This window comes from Coenobita brevimanus, chromosome 86 (genome assembly GCF_032717465.1).
Source record: "Coenobita brevimanus isolate Jiangsu-jjx chromosome 86, ASM3271746v2, whole genome shotgun sequence".
Classification (NCBI taxonomy): domain Eukaryota; kingdom Metazoa; phylum Arthropoda; class Malacostraca; order Decapoda; family Coenobitidae; genus Coenobita; species Coenobita brevimanus.
In genome coordinates, this window is record NC_137039.1 from 23261498 (window position 1) to 23280701 (window position 19204).

The 19204-nt window shown below is 41.8% G+C and overlaps 1 protein-coding gene across 1 annotated transcript in view; it reads left to right on the top strand.

The window, feature by feature from the left end:
* Positions 1–19204, top strand: part of LOC145410605 (uncharacterized) — a 128420-nt gene that overhangs the window by 84310 nt on the left and 24906 nt on the right. The window contains exons 3-6 of the mRNA XM_080280719.1: positions 2675–2983; positions 5442–5653; positions 16678–16881; positions 17701–17945. Coding sequence (XP_080136845.1) covers positions 2675–2983; positions 5442–5653; positions 16678–16881; positions 17701–17945 — 970 coding nt within the window. The remainder of the gene's footprint in view (positions 1–2674; positions 2984–5441; positions 5654–16677; positions 16882–17700; positions 17946–19204) is intronic.

The following is a 19204-nucleotide window of genomic DNA, read 5'->3' on the forward strand; positions in this document are numbered from 1 at the left end:
TCACTTCTTCATTCGTTAACCTGTCCCTCCATGTCACTCCACATGCTCCTCTCAAGTAACTCATTTCCACTGCTCCCACTCTTGACTTGTTCCCCTCTTGCAAGGTCCATGCCTCTCATCCATACGTCAGGGTAGGGATCACGATTCTATCATGCAGTGACTTCTTAACTTCCATACTCACCTCCCTATTTCTCATCACTGCTTTCAGTGAACCAGCAACCTTCCTTCCAACTGTACCCTTTCATGCACTTCATCCCCCAAATTTCCATCCTTACTCATCACACTACCCAGGTACTTGAATGCACTCACATTCTCCATATCCTCACCATCCAATTTCACTGTACATTCTGTGACTCCATTCCTCTCAAACACCATAACTTTACTCTTGTTTGCATTAACTTTCAGATTCCTCTTCCAACACAGTGTCCCAAATTCATTCACCAAACCTTGCAACTCCCATTCATCTTCACTCAACAAAACTGTACAGTATCATCTGCAAACAGCAACACCGGAATCATCCAAATCTCACCCTCATTCATTAGAGCCACCCCCACATCCACTGCCCTACCTTGCACCTCCTTTACAACCCCATCCATGTATATATTACACAGGCATGGAGACATCACACAACCCTGTTTCAGTCCCACATTGAAATAAAAGAACTCACTCAGCTCATCATCCACTCGCACCATAACCCTAGCTCCTTCGTACATACTCTTCATAGCACTCAACAATTTCCCCTCCACTCCATATATTCTTAATACCTTCCACATACCTTGCCTATCTATTCTGTCATAAGCTTTCTCCAAGTCCATGAAGGCAGCATACACTTTCTTTCCCTTCTTTAGATACTTCTCCACTAAACATCTTAGAACAAATATCTGATCTACACACCCTTTTCCCATCCTAAATCCCCCTTGTTCTTCTCCAACTAGCTCCTCTGTCATATGCCTAACCCTATCAATGAGTATTCTACCATATATTTTTCCAGTCACAGTAAGAAGGCAAATACCCTCATGGTTACCACATACTTCTCTCTCCCCTCTTCCTTTGTATAAAGGAACAGTTATACCTGATATCCAGTCCTCTGGAACCCTTCCCTCTTCCCAAGCCAGTCTGCACAACTTCCATATCCACTCCACAGCAGTCTCACCCCCATACCTCAATATTTCACCACACACTCCATCAGTTGCTGGGGCCTTTCCCATCTTGATCTTCTTTGCTTCCACTACTTCCGCCCTACTGATCTCTTCCTCCCTCGTCTCATCCCTTCTTCGCCCAGCCATTCCCCAACCACTTATACTCGCACTGCTCTCACTCTCTACATTCAACAAATCCTCAAAGTGCTCCTTCCATCTCCTCAGTTTCTCTCTTCTCCACCAACAATCAATTATTCCTCTCTTTCACTCCCCTACTATTTCCCCTTTCACACTGCCTCACTTTCTTTACCTCCTTCCAAAACAATTTCTTACTCTCCCTTCATTTCACACTCAGATTCCTCCCAAATTCTTCATCCACTTTCTTCTTACCCTCCTTCACCAGTCTCTTCACTTCGCTTCTCCTGCTCACATATACCTCTCTCTTCTCTCTCTCATCTTCTCCCCTACCTCTACTTCACTATATGCCTTCTTCTTTTGTTCCACAGCTCGTTTCACCTCATCATTCCACCATGCTGTCCCTTGCACACCCCTGCATCTCCTCCTCACTCCACAAACCACCTCACACGCTGTGCCTATCTCTTCCATGAATATCTTACATATGTCTTCCACCCCTTCCATTTGCTCTAACTCATACCTTCCAAACCTTTCTTCCACTGTGCTCTTATACTCTGCCATTACACTAAGGGAAATTGTATGCTGCATATGTAAGATGTTTTATGTATTAATGTTAGTGAAACTTCAGCAGTAAAGATGGGGGGCATTCAAGGGTTTGAGCATACAGAGATGAGGATGGTGAGATGGCTGTGTAGTGCTACCCTGAATGACAGAGCTAATTGTGAATGAGCAGCTGATTGAATAATTGAGAATTGAAACCATTGGTGATGTGATGAATAAGAGGAGATTGAAGTGGTTTGGTCTTGCAAAGAGAATGGAAGGTTAAAATTGGTTGCAGAAATCTGTGAAAGTGAATGTTAATGGTTGAGCACCAAGAAGTAGACAAGAAAACTTGAAGTGAGGTCTTACAGAGTAACCATAAGGGTAAAGGATTAAAAAGTGATGCAACCAGAGATCGTGTAGCATGACAGCTGCCATCAGGTGAGCTGGACTGACACAAGTGTATAAAAAGCTTTTCAAAGCAAAACAAAATGAAACAGTTGCAGAAAAAATAAATGATTCAGGACTCCATTTAATTAGCAAATCCATACCGGTACACTGCTTGCTCTTGTGCATTTTTTTTTTTTTTTTTTTTTTTTTTCTGTCTAAATGTGGGATAACAGGATGGGGTCTGAATGCAGTGGTATAGTGTGGGATGAAAGGGTAGGGCTCATTTTGAGTGGTAATTTAGGCCTTAGGATAATAGCTTTAGAAACTATTGAAAATAATTCTTATGTTATTACAGTACCTTGGTTTCCTATGTATATATTGTTTGTTGTTGTGGTGTGCATGTAAACTGGTATCATGCTGTAAACAAAGCTCAGCAGGATGTTTAAGTGCTCAAATGTATAACTCTGCAGATGAGGTTGGTGAGGTACGAGGGCGAGCTGTAAAGTACCTGGTACGGGATGGCAGTGATCGGGTCAGTGAGGGTGGTCAGGACAACTATGCCTTTGACCATGACTTCTGTCCTGGGCAGGACAACCTGGGGTATGACCCAGGCTACAGCTCAGAGCGTTCCCCCGAGGAGGAGGAGGGGCCGCCTCTGTATTACGGCAGCAGTGAGGAAGGTGGGGAGGCAGACTGGGTGAACACTCATACCAGGCTAGTACCAGGCCAGATCCTCGACACTCAGGAGCTCAGCAAACTTTTCCCTTTCATCAATGATAGTAAGTAATGGCACAGGAGCTGAATAACAAGAGTTCATTCAATGACCCCACCACTGACTCCCTCCCTGAGTTAAATTAAAGCCTGTCGTATCTTTTGTGCTGATGGTAGGAGGTAGTGACCATCATCCACTCACTTGATGTTTTGCTGCCTATTTCTTCTTTCACCATTATCATTCATTTTCTTTGTCTGCCCTCCTCTCTTCCTGTTTCTCTCAGCTTTCCTGTCATTTATCACTCTTCTTTCCTTTTCAGGTGGCTTTACATTGAGTGGTAAACCTAATGGTTTCATGTAAGCCAGGAAACCATTTACAGCACTGGGTGGTAACCAATAAACCTAATGGTTTCATGTAAGCCAGGAAACCATTTACAGCACTGGGTGGTAACCACATAACCAACCCATACATGTTCCCTAAATGTCAACAAGTGGCTTGGTGGAGGGTTAGAGCCCTTCCCTGTGAAACAACTAACTCAGCAAATGGCCACCCCTTCTGAGATTGTGGCATTCTGAGATTGTGGCATATGGCGATAGATAAATAGACAGACATATCTTTTACGGTTTGCATGAGACTGAAGAATTAAAGTTCTCAGAGCTTGCAGTAATAAAGTACACACAGTATCTAATAATTCTTCATAATGTGAATTACATTTGGCATCCTGTTTACAGATGTATCAAGAGTTACTACTCAGAAATGTGGCAAAGTATTCAAAAACTCACTTTAACAGTTGAATATGTAAGGGAAAACATTGAAAAGAGATGTTGAGATAAGTAATAAGACAATGAAAGGTAAGTAAAGAATAAAAGAATGCGTATGAAAAAGTATTTTCAAAACCCACAAATCGTTTGCTTCTGCTGCATGAACTGTTAGTATAGGTACCTTAGGTGCCAGTAGTGATTGTCAACAGAATACTTGACATCTTGTTCTTACATTGTTGTGCTAAACACTGAGGACAAATTAGCATCCTTTAAAAAATGCTGTAGTAATCCTTTGAGTTAATTTTCACTTACAAGAGTGTGGCAAATGCAAGACAGTTGTAGTCATTTGAGGGAAATCTGTGGAATCCAAGGATTCTGACCAAGGTATACTTAGTATCTGGTTGTTATTGAGCAATATTGTTGTATGGAGGACATTAGTAAATCAGATATTTATCATTGTATTCATACATACTCTCCAGTTTCCTTTCAGAATTATCGTAGAACTGTTGTTTGTGCAGTACAGTACCCTTAATCTCTTGTGCAGAGTGTAGAATGTATCTCTCCTCCTTGATTTTGGGTGGCTGTAATTATAGTCTCACCAATCTAAAACCAAGGTTTGGGTGGGGTCTGGCGCTGGGTGCACCCATGCCATACTTCCTAAACGAACGATGAGTAGATTCTGTTATATATGTAATAGGCATCACAGACAGGTACACACATACTAGTACAATATAAACGTAAGTATTCTAGCATATCAAAGGAAGGTAAACTTGTAATGCATATGGCTCTTGTACATCAATAAAGAAACGTGGCATACATATTTTACAGTGGTGCTGAAAAAAATGTAGTTACTTTTACCGACTTTCACGGTAGTTCTAAGTTGGGTAAGTAATGTAACAATTACGTTTATAATATAATCTGAAGGAATCAGTAGAACATACGCTATTTTTTTAATAGAAATAAATAAGTTAAAACACTCACGAGCGGCAACATCCAGATCCATTGGAGGGAGATTTAAGCTTCTGTCACGTGCTTCCACTGTTCACTTTCTGTTATATATATAACTTAAATTATATTTATAACTTAAATTAGTTTGTGTTTACACACACACACACACACACACACGCGCACACACACACACACACACACACAGAAGTGGGTGAAGTCATGTCAGGCCAGGTGGCAAGGTGTGAGCGGCGAGCTCTAACGGTGTCAGGTCAGCCACTAGCCAATCAGAGTATAGGAAACAAGGCAACGCTGTACGCCGGGAAATCCCCGGCTGGACTCCACCCAAACCTTGGTTTTAGATTGGTGAGACTTTAGTATTCTGCTGCCACATGATTTTATTCAACCTACAGTAGAAAAGTCATTTCATATTAAATCTCTCCCAAGCTGAATAAAGTTATCAGGAGGTGGCAATAATAAAAAGATGTCCCTGGCTGATTGAATTGAATGTTCCTGTGTCTCCTCACTGTGCAGTGTTACCTGTACTTCATTGCCTTCCCAGCCAGGAAGTGGAACCTCTTCAGTCCAAAGGTGTATTTTCACTTCTGTTCTTGTTTCCTCCAAGTGATTTTATTTAGCTTGAGAGACTTTTCAAACAGGAGGCATTAGATATATTGTACTGTACCGTAGTCTTCATCAGCCCCTTTAGTAACTACAAGAGATCCTAAGCTGAATAAAATTGTCTGGAGGTAGTAAGAATAAACTAAACTAGTATACCATCATAGTGAAAGGCTTAACAATACTCTCCTCTCCCCCCAGCCACGGTTTTTGAGGTGACAGTGACAAAGACCTTACGAGGGCTGGGTCTGGCTGTATGTGGAGGTGCAGAGAGCAGAGACCTGCCCCACCCTGGCCTCATAAGGGTCAAGCGCCTCTACCCTCAGACCCCTGCCTGGCTCTGTGGCCATCTCAAACTTGGTGATATTCTCCTTTCAGCCAACTCACAGCCACTCACTGGACTCACAAGCCATGTATGTCTGTGTTTTTGTTTGTTTATATATATATATATATATATATATATATAATGTGGATAGTACTGTAAAATTCCTTTATGCAATCTTCTTAATGCTGCTACACTCACACATCTGTTTTGTACCAATAAAACCATTTATTTTCATAAAACTATCTACCTCTCACATCCTTGTGCTACCCTACTCTCCACTTCCTTTGTACATTTACCTCTATTCTGTTTCTTCATCAAGCTACTTAAATTTTCTCACTCCAGTTCATCTTTTTCCATTCACCAGAACATCACATCAACACCTTCTCTCCCAACGACCATCACCCTACTCTATTTACATTTACTTTCAGAATACAGTGCTTACAAACACAACAGAATTCTGCACCAGCCTACAAATTTCTTGTTCACAATAGAAAATAATACATCATTTGCATACAGCAGCTTCGAGATACTTCACCTGTCACCCTCATTACTATCCTCTTCCCTCTGTACATAACTCTGAGTTTTTACCTCTTTCATAGCCCTATCCATATGTATATAGAACAGCCAAGAGAACATCACATCCCTGTCTTATTCTAGCACTGACATGAAGCGACTCGCTTAGGCAGCCACCATAAAATAATCCTTAATAGCATTCAGTAGGTTTCCATCCACACCATACTTGCACAATGCACTCACTCACTTGGAGCACATAGCCTTACTCAACCCTCCAACTTCATCCATGGGGGTCCTTCCATGCAAGCCTCTAGGCAGCAGCTTCCCCCCTCTCATCTGTATTTCCCAGAAGGAACTTGCTTCAGCCATCAATATTGTAGCTTTCCCTTTGGTGTCCGTCTTAGGTTAACTCTTTCAGATATGACACAGTGAGCAAGATCTTCCTGAGGGAAACTGCCATGTGCCCATATAATTTGAGTTCACATATGGATAAAAGGCCTTAAGTCAGTCCCATGGAGTACAGTAATTACTTGGTATGCACCTTGTCCTATTAGCTGTACTTTATGATCCAGTGAAAGCACTTAAACACTTAGTATCATGGGAGTCAATTGCCACTCCAAGGTACTGTTTGGTGTCCATGTCTCACAGTCATAAAGTAAGACAGGGAGCCATAGCAACATGAAGATATGAATTCTGCCCTTCAACTCAAATATCAACATCACCAAATACCCTTGAGTCAATCCATAGCACCACATGCCTGATGAGAGAGAAGTATGTGGTGTATCTGATCTCTAGCCAATCTGGCATCATCGCCACTGAGACAAATCCCCTCCTTGACCTTGGGCACTCTACAGCACAGTCATCAGCTACTGCCAGAGTAACCTGCTTAAAGGTATCCCATCTTTCATTAGGGTCCTTAGCAGCACAGAGCACCTCAGACCAGTTTGAGACCTCCACTGCATACTTATGAACACACTTTTGTCCCTGAGAATCACAGGATAGAACAGTGTCAGGTGGCATCTTTGGATTTACTCTGTTTTTTATTCGTTTTCGTTGTCGTTTTTGTTTTTAAAGGCTCCAACATGCTTGCATGTGTCGGCCTTGGTCACCTAATGGCGGCTCTCCACGCTGCACGATCCATTGCAGCCTCCCTGTTCAGTCCCTTAACCCTAAGGTCACACTTAATGACCTCATCCCATGTCTTTCTCGGTCTACCCCTCATAACCCCACCCCCAATATTAACACTTCTCACCTTCCTCACCCAATTATCATCCCCCATCCTCTCCACATGTCCAAACCACCTCAATCTACCTCTCCTCATCACAACACCAGTACACTCCAGTCCCATCCTACCTCTCAACTCTTCCATTGTAAACCCAGCCCCTCCAGGCCTTGGACGCAGGGACGCACTGCACATCCACCTAATCATTGTCATTTCTGTACATCTGAGCCGGCGAATATCTTCCTCCCTCATTGTCATTTCTGTACATCTGAGCCGGCGAATATCTTCCTCCCTCAATGCCCAGGTCTCACTGCCATACAGCATTACACTCCTAACACATGCTGCATACAAAGACCCCTTAGCACATAGGGAGAGCCCTCTCAGTATCAGGAGAGGCAAGAGCTCCATGAACTTCTTCCAACCACTTCTCACCCTAGCCACAGAGCTAGCTCCAGCCCCACCTCCAGCACACAACATGTCTCCCAAATAACAAAACTCTTCCACACACTCAAGAGATTCACCTTCAAGTTCAATCCTTTCACGTCTGACAATCTCCACCTGCTCACCCCGGCACGCCGTACACATAAAATCAACCTTATCTCGCAGTCTACCTCTGATACCACTAAATCTCTTATGCACCCATTTCTCACACACACCGCACAAGATGGAATTACTTCCCACGCCCTTGTGGCAAACTGCACATGGCCACTCTCCCTCGTCTTTGACAGTACCGCCACCAACCCTAGATATCATCACTTTTGTTTTATCTGCGTTTACCCTTAAACCCTTTTGCCCCATACCATCTCTCCACTTCCTAAACCTTTCCTCCGCCTCCCTTTCATTCTTCAATCAACACCAAATCATCAGCACACAACAACTCCCACGGGAGTCCGTTTCTAAAGTCACGTGAAAGGGCTTCAAGTACCATGATAAACAACATCATGGTACTTGAAGCCCTCTTTATTGTACCCTTTAATTAGCAACACCAAATTTTTTATCAGTAGTAAAGAACTCTTCACACCTGAAAACCTTGCAGTTCTAGAGGATCCTCTGCAGGGTGCTTACAAGGATGTGGTCAGTCTCCTAAGTGACTTCTCTTAACATTGGAATACCAACTCCAGCAGTGAAGATTGGGCTGCTGGAACCATGAATCATCAGTTATTGATTCGCAAGATTCGTCAGAGTTCAGAAAGTAAGAATTATGTAATTACTGGAAACTCTAGTTCTGCAGCCTGAAAAATCTACACAGTCATAGAAGCCTCCCCTGTTAGGTGTCAGTAATTACACTGAAGCCATCGAAGACTACTGTTCCATAAATGAAGAAAGTTTGACATAGAATAGTTCTATTTGAGGTAAATTACCTCAGAATGAGTGTAAACTACAGCAAGAGAGATGAAGCCCAAAGTATGCTTCAACCTCACCAGCATTATATGCTCATCAACTGGAGTAACCTTGATACAGAGCCAGAGTGAGCAGAAATCACCCCAGCAACACCACTACAGTGGGCACCATTGTCAGCCAAACCAGTAGCATGTATGACCATCAGTACTAATCTTGTCATGGCCAGGATACTTCACCTGAGAGAGTGCAGATATGCCAGTCCACAGTTGTCCCAAGTCTTATTACATCAAAGACAGTTGGTCATCCTAAAGAATGTTCCAAACCTCACCCAAAGTTCCCACTGAGAGTTAAACTCATGTATAGAACTTTAGGCCCTCATGTCCTCTGCACCACCCCAACATCCAGTAAGAGCAGGACATAGGTTGGGGTTCAGTCCCTTTCATCCACCTGCTGGGGTTTCAAAGGTTTTGCCCAAGAGCCATCACGACAGATGTTAGCCTGACAGGGCATTAAGAGTCTACCACATCACGATCCAAGGAGGGATCCATTTGCAAGCCTGGGACAGGTCAGCCAAGACCAGCTGACCTTGATTCCTTCCATAATTTCCTTCCATATACCTTACATGTTTTTTGTAAATCTATAAATGTCATAAATACCTTAAGTCCTTTTCACAATTTTTCTCTGCTTCTCATTCTGAATATTTGATTCACATAACCTTCACCAAGTTCCACCCTGTTTGTCACACCAGGTCTTATGGTTTATTCTTCTCTTTTTCTATGGTATTCTTCCATATATTTCTTCTACAATGATTCCTGCCATGTTAATTTTTGAATTCACATCAGTTGTCCTTATATTTGTACAAGCATACAAGCACAGCTTTCTTCCACTTTGATGGAACACTTTTTTTTTTTTTTTTTTTTTTTTTTTTCATATATCTCTTCTAAAATGACTTCTGCTATGTTAATTTTTGGACTCACATCAGTTGTCTTTATATTTGTACAAACGTACAAGCACAGCTTTCTTCCACTCTGATGGAACAGTTTGCTTTTTTTTTTTTTTTTTTTTTTTTTTTTAACCCAAGCTGTTCATTCCAGTCTTTCCACAAAACTTTATCATCTCTGCATCTATGCCATTAACGCCTGCTACCTTCCCATCTCTTAATTGTGTGTATGAAGTTAAGAGAGTGAATAGAATAAGAAATGCAGGCAACCCATGGTATCCAGACAGCTGATATCTAAAGTTTTGTCCACTCAAATTGCCATTTTTGCACCATACTTTACTATTCAAATCAGGACTTTCATTATCTGAATTCCTCCTCCTCCTCCTCCTCCTCCTCCTCCAATCCTTTGTTGCTCCATGAGGAGTGTAGGATTCTGGGGCTAGGCAAGTTGGTCCTGACATTTAAGGGGAGCAAACAGTTGTTACTTATGAAGGTACATTTGTTTTTATTATGTTTGTCTGATTTTTTTTATGTGTTTTGTTACTTTATATGAGCAATAACATCCCAAAGTTTGAGTAAATTTGATTGATTAGTTTTTACAGAAAAAAAACAAAAAAAAAACACGAGAAATGGGATACCAGGGAGTGTGTGTTCATCTGATCACTATGATATTTGGTAGTTTTACTAATAAAACCCTCATTAATAAATTGCCCTAACAGTTTTTTGATATTCTTGACGATTGCTGAACAAAAAAATTCCCCGAATGCCTATGTATTTATCTCAATTTTTACCCCCATTTTGCCATGTTGAAAAAATCATTAGTCATGTTTGTCAGTTTCTGACAAAAATATACACACAAAATGTTCCCCTTTCATTCCTCTTTTTATAGGTATTTTGATTTTTGTCTTATGTTCAAAACTAATGGAGTTATATCACTCCAAAGGACAATAAGTTTAGTTCCGAGATATCACTCGTTTTATGTTGACTTGCAGTGTCTGTACGATTAGAAACAACTGAGGTACTTTTTTTTTTATTTTATGAGTTAGGATTAGGGTTGGTTATGAAGAGGTAGAGGGTGTTGGAGAAGACAAAGTTGGAGAAAAAGACATAGAAGGTAGGGGGTCGTTAGGTTAGGTGGCACGGGGGGGGGGGCGCAGGTGGCGATGGAGAAAGAATTGCTACTTCCAACGCGTTTTTCTCCCCTCAAGATGGCGTCAAATTCTTCTCTGCTGCTTTCTGACGTTGCAGTAGCTCTTAGATGGTCGCCGCATCTTCAAAAAGTGTGCAAAAACGATGAGAAATGGCCAGGATTAGCACAGACATGAGAACAGGTTGAGATCAAGGCTGGCATGTCTCACCCCCCCAAGTGTCATAGCATCTCAGGCCTTTCCCACCTCGCTGCCACCCTCCACACACTCACACTCCCATTGCCAGATGTATGACAATTTTTGCAGAAAATAAAAGGAAAAAAATTGGAAATAAGTTGTCATATTATACATTACATAGAAAACAGATTTCTGCAGGGAAGTGACTTCAAAATTGGAATTACAAAATAGTTTTTTTGAAGGGGAAAGAATTGTCGTACGGCTGCCAAATTTTTACGAAGAACAAGTGATACTTGGAGCTATTTTATGGGGTAACTCGCAAAATACCTTTGTCATTCGAAAATCGGTCCCTGGTGGCGTCCCCTTCCCTCAAGATGAGAGTGACTAGCCTCACTCATCCCTGAGTGGCCATTATGTGAGCAATAAACCCCAACCACCCCATGGATACAAACCTGCACAGGCCCCATCCAATTGGAGCACCTTAATTGCCCACTAATGAAATCCCTGATGAAACTGAACCTTTTAGAAGTAACTTTCACCAGTTTAGGGTTGTCAGTTCCAAGCTGCAAATACTGCTAAAGACACTCAGAACCACTGGAATGTAACTAAATACAAAAGTCTGATGATCACAAAAAGTACAGAATCAGTAGAATATTCCTCAAACTTTGTAAAGCATTGCCAGTGATTTTTCATTATGTTATTGCAGATTACTGAAATTAGGAAATACAGTACCTTCGCATCCAGTGTGATGTTTTTGTCAGACAGTATTACTGTACTGGACTAAATCCGTATTGGACAAACAACAAACCTCATGGGAAAAATGAATTATGTCAGACAAGCCTTGAAAAAGTCCCCCCAAAATTCAACTTAACTACATTTTGACACAACTAAGATTTTACCAACCTCAAAGGTGAGTGGTGATGGGCTTGGGGGGAAGGGGGAGGGGTTTCCGAGGCTGTAGGAGGTCCTACTGACTCCCTGGAGAAGGGCCTTCAGGATCCTGAGGAGGCCTCTCTGCCTCAACCTCCCTCATATATCCCCTGTAGTTACACACTGACATATCGTCATCATCTTCATCAAGGGGAAGTGCAATACTGAAATTTGACTGGCACACATCACGAGTCACGGGGAAGGCGTACTGGACTGGCGCTGCAGTACAGTCACTACTCGTTTTACTTTGATTAGGTTTATGATAATTCGCTACAACGATAATAGAAAAGTTCCACCCCAAAATCCGATTTACGATAAATTTCCCTCTATGACGATTTTGCCATCGGAAAGCGCCAGGCACACGCAAGGTGACCGTCACTTGTCTCAGGCAAGATGGCGGCCCCGGCGTGCAGCGCATTGTTATGGTTCAGGTCCCGCCATCCCTTCAAAGCCCTGTCTTTTCAACTTGTTCATGTGTGCCTCCCTGTTATCATCACCTCTCAGCCAAACATCGTACTACAGTAGACATTGTGTAGCACCAGGCCAACTTGACACAAGTGTGATTACTGTACTGTATTGTGTTGTTGCAACAATTTACTGTACGTGAGTAACTCTGCCTGTACTGGTGTGATAGTGTTTCCTTTGGTGAATTACTGTACAGCACTGTGGATTTGTGTGCCCAGTGGTAAGGTCAGTGCCATTGTAGGCCCCAGTTCTATGGCTGGTGCAGGTATGGGTCCCAGTGCTAAGGTTGGTGCAGATATGGGCCGGATTCCTCTCCCCCCTAACCTGTTCCTGTCTGACTCAGAGGCTGACCACTTGTGCCTGTAAGCACAGGCTGTCCCCCAGCCTCGGGGGAGACGACTTGGACCAACACAGGAGGGAATGAAGGTGGGTGTCATTTATGGTTCAGTCTTGGTTAGGTGACTTTGGGAAGTTGAGTTGATGTAACCCCCCTTTTATAATGTGTTTCGATCTCCCGATTTACGATAATATCGGTATACGATAAGGTATGACCTGACATAACCCCGTCGTAAAACAAGTAGTGACTGTACTAGGGAAACATTCCTCGGTGTTAGCCATCTTCCCCCACGTGCGTGGGGGTAATAGTACTGGACGCAGCACGTCAGTACTAGGAAAGAAGAACTCAGATTTGGCCCACTTTGCGCGGCCGATCCATACTAGCCCAACAAATCCGTACTACAGTAATAAATTATTTAATTTTTTTGTCGACCGTACTGAACGAGAATAGTACTGGACAAACGCATGCTGGACATGAGGGTACTGTACCAAGATGTTAATACTGTATGTGAATCATGCTGTGTGAATAATCCTGATAATCAGACCATTATGCATACCGGTACTTGTATTATATATATATATATATATATATATATATATACACACACACACACACACACACACACACAGTAATCCCTCCACTATCCGATGTAATAGAGCCAAGGGCATGTCCGGAAAGTGGTCCCATCTGGAAAGTGGGCCCCTGCCTGCTGGATTGGTATTTATGACCCTAACTCAGCCTAACTTTGAAAGCCACTTAAATAACTCCCTACCAGAAATGCGTAGCACTTATTTAACCTATTTAAGACCTTATTCACACCAATAATGGACATAAAGCATGAAATAAATGAAAAGGAGCCAGAGAATGAGGAATTAGGAGTATGGAAAATACTTAGCAGTGTACAGGGTACTTACAGCACGTCTGTGGCCGCCTTCTGTAAGGCTCTGATAGTTGTGAAAATGCTCTCGAATTACGTACAGTAATCCAGTGTTGTGCTACACATAATTCTTTGCACGGTGAGTTATAATTGTTTAACACTGCACATTCTATTCTTAATTGCACACGCCATTTTCAGCCACCAGTTTCATCCGCCACTTTGCACTCCACACTTAATCCTTTGCACTCTGAATTAAATTCTAATTTCTTAACACTGTAAATTCCCATGTAGTCTAGTGGTGAGGTATTGCAGTTTATTCACTGTTTATTCACAAAAACAAGCACATGCGACATCCATTGCGATGAACATCCTCCCTGGACGGTGGTTAGCCAGTAACTGGGGACAGGGTTGCCAGATCTGAGCTCGGCCACATTACCAAACTCCTCAGTTTTCATTACCATATTTAACTTTTCATTACCAAATGCTTGAAGGAAGCATTTATTCTTCACTAATTATATGTACAAATGGAAATAATCACTCTCCTTATAATCAGCAGCATGTTTATTTTTGCACTATGTATGCTACCAGATTAATGTAATCAAAGAGAGCAGACAGTCCACTGTCTCCATTCTCTATATCTTCATGCCTGTGAAAAATCTGTTTGGTAATGGCAGTGCTGGGCAGGTGCGCAAACACTTGCGCAAATCACTATTGCGCACCGTTGCGCTCTGGTGAATATCGTTTGCGCATTGCGCACCGCACGAGACTATGCACAATATTGCGCTTGTGCACCTGCCTTGCGCACCTGTCCTGTGGACTGTGCACTACACAATCCAAGAGACAGCTGGTCTTGGCAGCTTCCCGTACGGTATGTCTGGACAAGGGTTGGGGGAGTCTTGGACGGGTCACGAGGGTTCTGGGGGAGGCGGGAAGGACGGAGGGTAGGAGCATTTCTTAAAATGCTTCAACAGAGATATTGTATTTTAATATTTTTTAAATTATTATTATTAGTAAATAATAATAAATTAAAAATATTTATTAAGAGTATCATATGCAGTTCCTTACAAAAATCATTAAAACATTATTTAACCCAAACCTCCAGAGCCTAATAATTTATTAGGCTGTGTGGATATTTGATTTAAATAATATGTTTTAATGATTTTTGTAAGAAATCACACATGCTATTCCATATCTATATTGAATTATTAAATAAAATGTCTTGCAAAAATGCAGATAAAAGTAAAACTGGCAACATCACGTTTTCCTGTCCCTCCACTTCCCAGCCCACTCACTCCTCTGAACTTCCACCAGTGAAAAAGTTACTACATGACAGTATTGTGATACCAACTCTAATGTATGGAAGTGAAGCTTTGACATTGTTGGAGGGACAGAAGTGAAGAGGGAGAGCTGTGGAAATAAATGAGTTATTTGAGAGGAGCATGTGGAGTTACATGGAGAGACAGACTGACAAGTCAGGAAGTGAAGGATCGTTGTGGTGTGGATGTGGATGTGATAGGAAGCGTTAGGAGAAACACACTGAGGTGGTTTGGTCATATGGAGAGGATGGAGAATGAGACACTAATGAGGAGAGTGTATGTGGGTGAGGTGGATGGGGGAAGAGGGAGGTGGAGGCCAAGGATGAGATGGAAGGATGGATTGGAGAAGTATATGAGAGAGAGGGATGTGAGCTGGGAGCAGGGCAGTGAAATGGCGGGGGACAGGGCGACATGGAGGCGATTTGTTGCTTGTTTGTGGCAAGTGGCCACCCTTTACGGGATTAAGGCGTCTGGCAATAGATAGATAGACAGAATAATAATAAATAAAAGTAAGTATGCTAATTTATTTAAGTATCTCAATACAGTACTGTATTTTACAGTAATTCCCACAAATATATGCAAGTGGTTTGTGCTTGCGCTTAGTGACACTGCGCAAGCTAAATATTGGATTGCGCGCTTGCGCAAATAACAAATAATAGAAAATAATAATAATAAATAAAAGTAGGTAAGTAAGTATGCTATTTTATTTAAATATCTCAATATTTTACAGTAATTCCCACAAATATATGCAAATGATTTGCGCTTGCGTGTTGCGACATTGTGCAAGCTATATATTTGTCAGATTGCACACTTGTGCTAGTGCAAGGTAGTGAACTGTGGATTGCGCATTGTGCTTGCACAAGGTCCTTCTTTGTTTGCGCTGCCCACCACTGGGTAATGGATCATGCTGGTTCACTACCAAACGAACTTTTCAATACCAAGTTGGCCCACATTTGGTAATGAAAAATACCAAATGGCAACCCTGACTGGGGAGGGGGGAGGAAGGAAGGGGTGAAGGGGCAGTGGTGTAAACAGCTGTTTGGCGCTGCATGGCAATTTCAAATTAAGGGTGGGATTTTTTTTTTTTTTTTTTTTTTTTGTGGGGGGGGTTTTTTTTTTTTTTTTTTTTTTTTTTTTTTTTTTTTTTTGGGGGGGGAGGGATTTTTTTTTTTCTTTTTTTGGCCATTTTTGGGTTCTGAAGCTCCAGGCCCACAATGTCCGGAAAGTGGGCGTCCGGATAGTACAGGGATGTATGTATATATATATATATATATATATATATATATACACACACACACACACACACACACACACATATATATACACACACACACATCAGCATTAAGCTTTTAAAAGGCATCCTGTTGTGAAGGAGCCAATCTGTTCAGTAAACCCTTTTGCTGAAATGCGCCCCCCCCCCCCCCCGGGTGTTTTTTTTTTTTTTTTTTTTTTTTATACCAGACAAAAAAAAAAAAAAAAAAAAAAAAAAAAGGTTTTACGCCTGGTATCCCTGAAGGGCTAAGGCATTGCCCCTGGGTAGAGGAACTGGAGCTTGTAGCATTTTATGACCAGATGCCCTTCCTGATGTCTACCAATGACCCTTGGGTGGATTCGATCCTCCGACCCTTCGGTCAGAGTAGAGCGCTCTAACCCACTGAGCCACGGCTGCTACAAGTTTATTACAAATATAAAAGTATGTATGGTAGTGAAAGGGTTAGCTGCTGTTACCTGCCAATTTAAGTCCTTTTCAGAAAGTATGCCATAAGCCGAATATCATTGTTAGGAGATTGGAGGAACAGATTTAAAGAGACATCCCTGGAGTGAGAGAGTTAACTGTCCATTTCAGGAAGCGCTGGAGATGCTGCGTATTGCTGAGCGTGAGGTGACACTGGAGGTGTGTCGGCCACCTCCAGGCACACTGGGCAAAGGTGGGGGTGAAGACGGGGAAGATGAAGGTGATGGAACTGGTGGGGTTGTCACCACCAGCCTCACTCTCCCTACCAATTCTCACAACTACCTTTCTCCATCACCATCATTCTCTTCCTGTGGGGTCAGTTACATCTCCTGCTTTGGTTCTCTAAAAAAAATATAGAAATATTTGTAACTGAGCTGGGCTTATTTTTCATTCCATCAACATTTAGCTCTTTATTGTTCCATTAGGATGGTTGGGGCCTGGGATATAACTTTTTATATGCTGGTAAGCAATGCAGATATGCAGGAATTCAAAACATGCAGCACCAGAAATACCTGGTAATACCATTTTGTTAAGACATTTCTCGTGGCTTCTGTCTTTAGTGTTTGCACACCTTTGTGATTTGTAGTAACTCATGTAATTTGAGAGTACACTATAGGGTCACTAAATATATCATCTCATTTTTGTTTTTTGTCAGGATAGGTAGGAATGGTGTTAGGGGACACTTATCCATTCATTCACTGTAATGCTACCTTCAGGTGACTGCACTGAGTCATAAGCCAAATGATTTTCTGTAACCCAGGAAACCATTTGTTGCACTGAGTGGTAACTATATAATCAGCAAATTTATGGGAGAAAATGGTCATCTGGGTTACTCTTTCTGAGAAATTGATGAACAAGTGTTTTGGACGTCTTTGTAAACATAATGGCACCATATTCAGCCTTGTGGTTGTCTGAGTGATTTTTCTTCCCCATGCAGACAATTTAGATCACTGGTACATGACAAATCGTGTTGCAGTGCATAAAATAGCCACAAAAATGTAGTCTAGTACAGATGTTTCACATTGAAGAGGCTTCTTCTGTTGGAGGAGGTTTGATAGTGATATGAAAAGAAATATAATAAACATTGCCTTGAAATGGTTCATTTGATTTGAGTGATACTTTTCCCACCTCCAGGAGTTTGAGGTTGTGCTGACAAAGGTGGCAGGGTCACTTGGGTTCACACTGCGCAAACAAGACAACAGCATCCTTGGCCATACAATTCGGGCACTTGTTAAGGAGCCAGCGCTCTCTGATGGCCGCCTGCGACCTGGAGACAAAATTATCTCAGTGAACAACACCAACATGTGCACTCTTACGCATCAAGAGGCGATAGCATTCCTCCGGACTTGTCCGGATACTGTCACATTAAAGTTATACAGGTGTGTACCTCCATTGACTCCAAGAATTACTGCCCACAGGTGGCTTTACACTGAGTGATGATTGAAGTGGTTTCCTGTACTCCTAGAAACCATGTACAGTATAGTGAATCTCCATTATATGTAGCCTTAATTTTGTCCTCTTTTGCTGTGCCGGCATTGTTATTTCTACCGCAGGTCATGCTCATCAGTGCAGAAGTGTACATTTGGCCTTATGCAGATATTTCACCAATATCCATGATCTTAATACCAATTTGAATTCTATTCACTTCTTCCATGAATCCATATCCTCTCTAGTCCTATTCTTCACAGATACACCCAAATCTCTCTTCTGTTGACTTATCCCCATGCAGTTTTCCTGAGTACCATCTCACAAACATTCATAACAAGGGTGGTCCTTGTTGCCTAATTAAATCCAAATATGCAGTTGACGCTATCATGAGCTTCACTCCCGTCAATTTTGATTACTCATTATATAAACTAAGTTACCTTAATGTAACCAGATATATCTGTATAGTTTATTGTTCCCTCAGTGTCTTATTAGAACCCATCATATCTGACTCAATATCCACACAGTTGACCAACCGTAACCTCACCCTTACTACTGAAATTACTGTGTTGGGTGTTATTGACATCCATATATGTAGAATGTACTGTATTCTACCAGGACTGATGATACTTGTCTGGAATGCCATCTGTTTGCAGCATTGTTTATTCTCACACAACTGGTAAAACAACCAGCCAGAATACCAGATAATCCTGATCACAGTGCCTGTGTCTTGGATCTTTTCCCAACAAGCACCCCAGATCATTACTGGATAGAGGTACAGACACTGCTTGGATCCTCCTACCACAGTCTTATAAATGCCTCATTCGTCAGTTGCCCCAAACGTTACTGTTATGAACCAGTCATTATGACTTTGATAGGGCAGAGTGGGATGAATTTAGAAATTATCCAGCTTAAATCCATGGCAGGCTTTCTTCTCCACTGACATCAGTTCTACCCAATTACCGTACACATTAAAGACTTAGTACAGATTGGTATGGAATTGTTCGTACACAGTCAACAAGTAACTAAAAGATTGGATTCTCAAAATGGTTCGACAGCAACTGTGCCAGAGTAACAACCCAGAAGTCTTGAATATATAACTCTTAAAGTTAAAAACTACCAAATCCCACAATCATTTTAAAATTACTAGAAACCACACAGAAGCAGTAACAAATCTTGCCAAATCAACTTTCTGACAACCAAGCATCCAAAC